Genomic DNA, 2,577 nt, shown 5'->3' on the forward strand with positions numbered 1-2,577 from the left:
TGTCCGAGAATTTACAATAACCTTTTTTTGAATACATTTTAATGAAAATGCATTGTATAAATATTTACGAAAATGATATGGATACATGCCATGAAATACCAAGAGTTTATATTTACCATTGATTGCGGTTTGTATACTTTTCTCTCAAAAAAAAAGTACACCTTTAAAAAAAACTCGTGTCCTTTGACTCGTGCTCGAAATACCGCTCACGACGCGATCGCACGAAAGGCGATGCGATGCGCGACGCGATCGCACGAAAGGCGATGCGATGCGCGACGCGAATAGCGAAGTGACCGTTTACACATGCGTGTCCTGCATCGCATCGTTATTCGCATCGCCTATCGCACGAATGTGTGAACGCGTTTCAACCACTTGAAACATTCGTGTATAGCCAGCACTATAGAGTAAACGCGGTGTTATGGTGGTGGGCGCAGTGCCCACAGATCTTTGCGATTTAAAGTTCTGACTGCCATTGGAACTGCTGTGGACAGGCTTGTCGCTTGCCACCAGGTGCACGATTTGTTCGTCCTGTCACTTAGTATCATAAAAATAATTAACTTTTTAGTGGATCAGATGTGGAGCAATGAACCATTACTTCCTGGTACAACCATGACAGCTGATCGGCTATTGTGATAAAATGCGGACGATGACCAACATCCGCCCAACAATAACATCAGCACGCGTAGTACAGAACAAACCATCTGTACAGGAGTTACAGATTGAAACAAGTGACGACCTACAGACTTGTCTCATGACCCTACAGACTACCATTTTTTGGTAATTATCTCCACGGAAAGGGTCGTTTTCAGATAACATCAAAAAATGTATGCAATAACTTTTGCATTATTTCGTATTACATGAATGCTAAACATTATTTATTTAATATTATTGCTTGTTTATTTAGTCTGTGTTACACATAAAAAGACTACTTTACTATGCTACAGTAATAAATGAATATTAAAAAAGTGGGTAATTTCTCATTAATCGGATCGGATCCATGTCTCCCTAGTTTCAAAAAATGAATAAAAACAATTAACACTCGTGGAAATTCAAATATTTCTCATCGAGGATCAACTTAAATTACTTTGACGTCGAAAACATACCTAGTAACATACATAGTAAGTTTTCAATTTAATATAAACAAATATGTTTTCTTGGGATACAAAATGTGTTAAAACTTTTCTATCATTAGTGTTATTTCAACTAAAAACCGCCTAATAACAAAAGTTCATACCACATCACTTCACCCTTCGCACACGTACGAAGGGGCTCGTGTCCGATTGCTTTTGATTGATTGGTACACAGTGAAGTAAATTGCGCGTCTCCGTTTAAGCACGGCTCGCGGCTTGCGCGGCTCCGTTTTTTTTTTTCAGTGCTTATAACAAAATCGTTCACATTCATATAAGGTAATCTACATAAATAAGTATTATGTTATATGTCTTATAAACTTTATTGTGTATCAATTAGACAAAGGCAACTTTAAAATCTACGCTACGATATTGACGAAGGTCACGAGTCGAGACAAGTGAAAAGACAAATCCGATGTATCAAACGACGTTTTTTAATACATTTGCGAAAAAACCACATTGAAAGTAAAATAAAACAGTATTAAAAAAAACTCATTTTATTTCTTTGTCTGATAAAAATTCGGAGTACAATGGCAACTGTTGCCATGATTCAGCCACATTAAAATTACTATTTTAGTGGCGCGGCGCGCAGCAGTCTCGCGTAATACTCACCTCCGGTCATTGTTAATACTCAATCAGCCAACTTCATGGAAAATATTTTGGTATTTTTAAATGTAACCCGTTGCTTTATAAGACACCTATAAATATAAGTTTAATGAATTACTTATGTCACAAAGCACATAAGTATTAAATAAATATACAATCTGTAGTTCTATGTTTAAGACTTGAAACAACAGTAAATAAAAAATAAAATGGCAAAGTAAAAACCACTAAAATAGTGCGAAAAATCCACCTTCGGCTCGATTTGTAATACGAAAAATACCACGTTTTGAGCAACTGTATTAAAAAATATTTTTATAACATTTTCCAAGCTCTCAATTTTATTTACTAGTAACTTTTCAATATTTTTATTTAAATATAGTATTATATTGACGTTTCGGTTTAAAAAACCAAAATATACGCAATTTAGACCCTAAAAAATAGTTTTCCTATATAAAGATAATTTTGTACAAACATCTGTGTGACAAAATCTTGGATATCTCAGGAATGTCGGTTTTGAGACTGTCAATGGAAAACTTATGAATTACCATAAGTATAGATCATCAGTGATGCGAAAACCTGTTTACGGTTAATGACTTCGACAACGCCGCCGATAGCCTCCAGGTTTTGCAAATGGGTTTGAAAATACATACATTATAAATAGTATGTTATGTGATGGTCGTGTAAAATACCTCTGCATCTACAAATTAACCTGCCGTTTTTACGGTAATAGTTAACGTCAAAAATCATTTATTTCTGTAACAGCGAATAGTTGTTGTGTCATAAAATTTTTCACGTTTATGTTATTTTTATGACGAGAGAAATTGAAAGTACGCAGTGCTCCCATTAA

General features: G+C 35.0%; 1 protein-coding gene across 1 annotated transcript in view; it reads right to left on the minus strand.

Annotated features, from left to right (window-relative positions):
- Window positions 1-2,577, minus strand: part of LOC113226660 (DNA polymerase alpha subunit B) — a 21,418-nt gene that overhangs the window by 7,260 nt on the left and 11,581 nt on the right. Inside the window, exon 9 of the mRNA XM_026459381.1 lies at window positions 1,807-1,825. Within this exon, the coding sequence (XP_026315166.1) occupies window positions 1,807-1,825 (19 nt within the window). The remainder of the gene's footprint in view (window positions 1-1,806; window positions 1,826-2,577) is intronic.

The sequence above is a fragment of the Hyposmocoma kahamanoa genome, unplaced genomic scaffold (assembly GCF_003589595.1).
Source record: "Hyposmocoma kahamanoa isolate Upper Pololo Valley unplaced genomic scaffold, ASM358959v1 192, whole genome shotgun sequence".
Lineage (NCBI taxonomy): Eukaryota > Metazoa > Arthropoda > Insecta > Lepidoptera > Cosmopterigidae > Hyposmocoma > Hyposmocoma kahamanoa.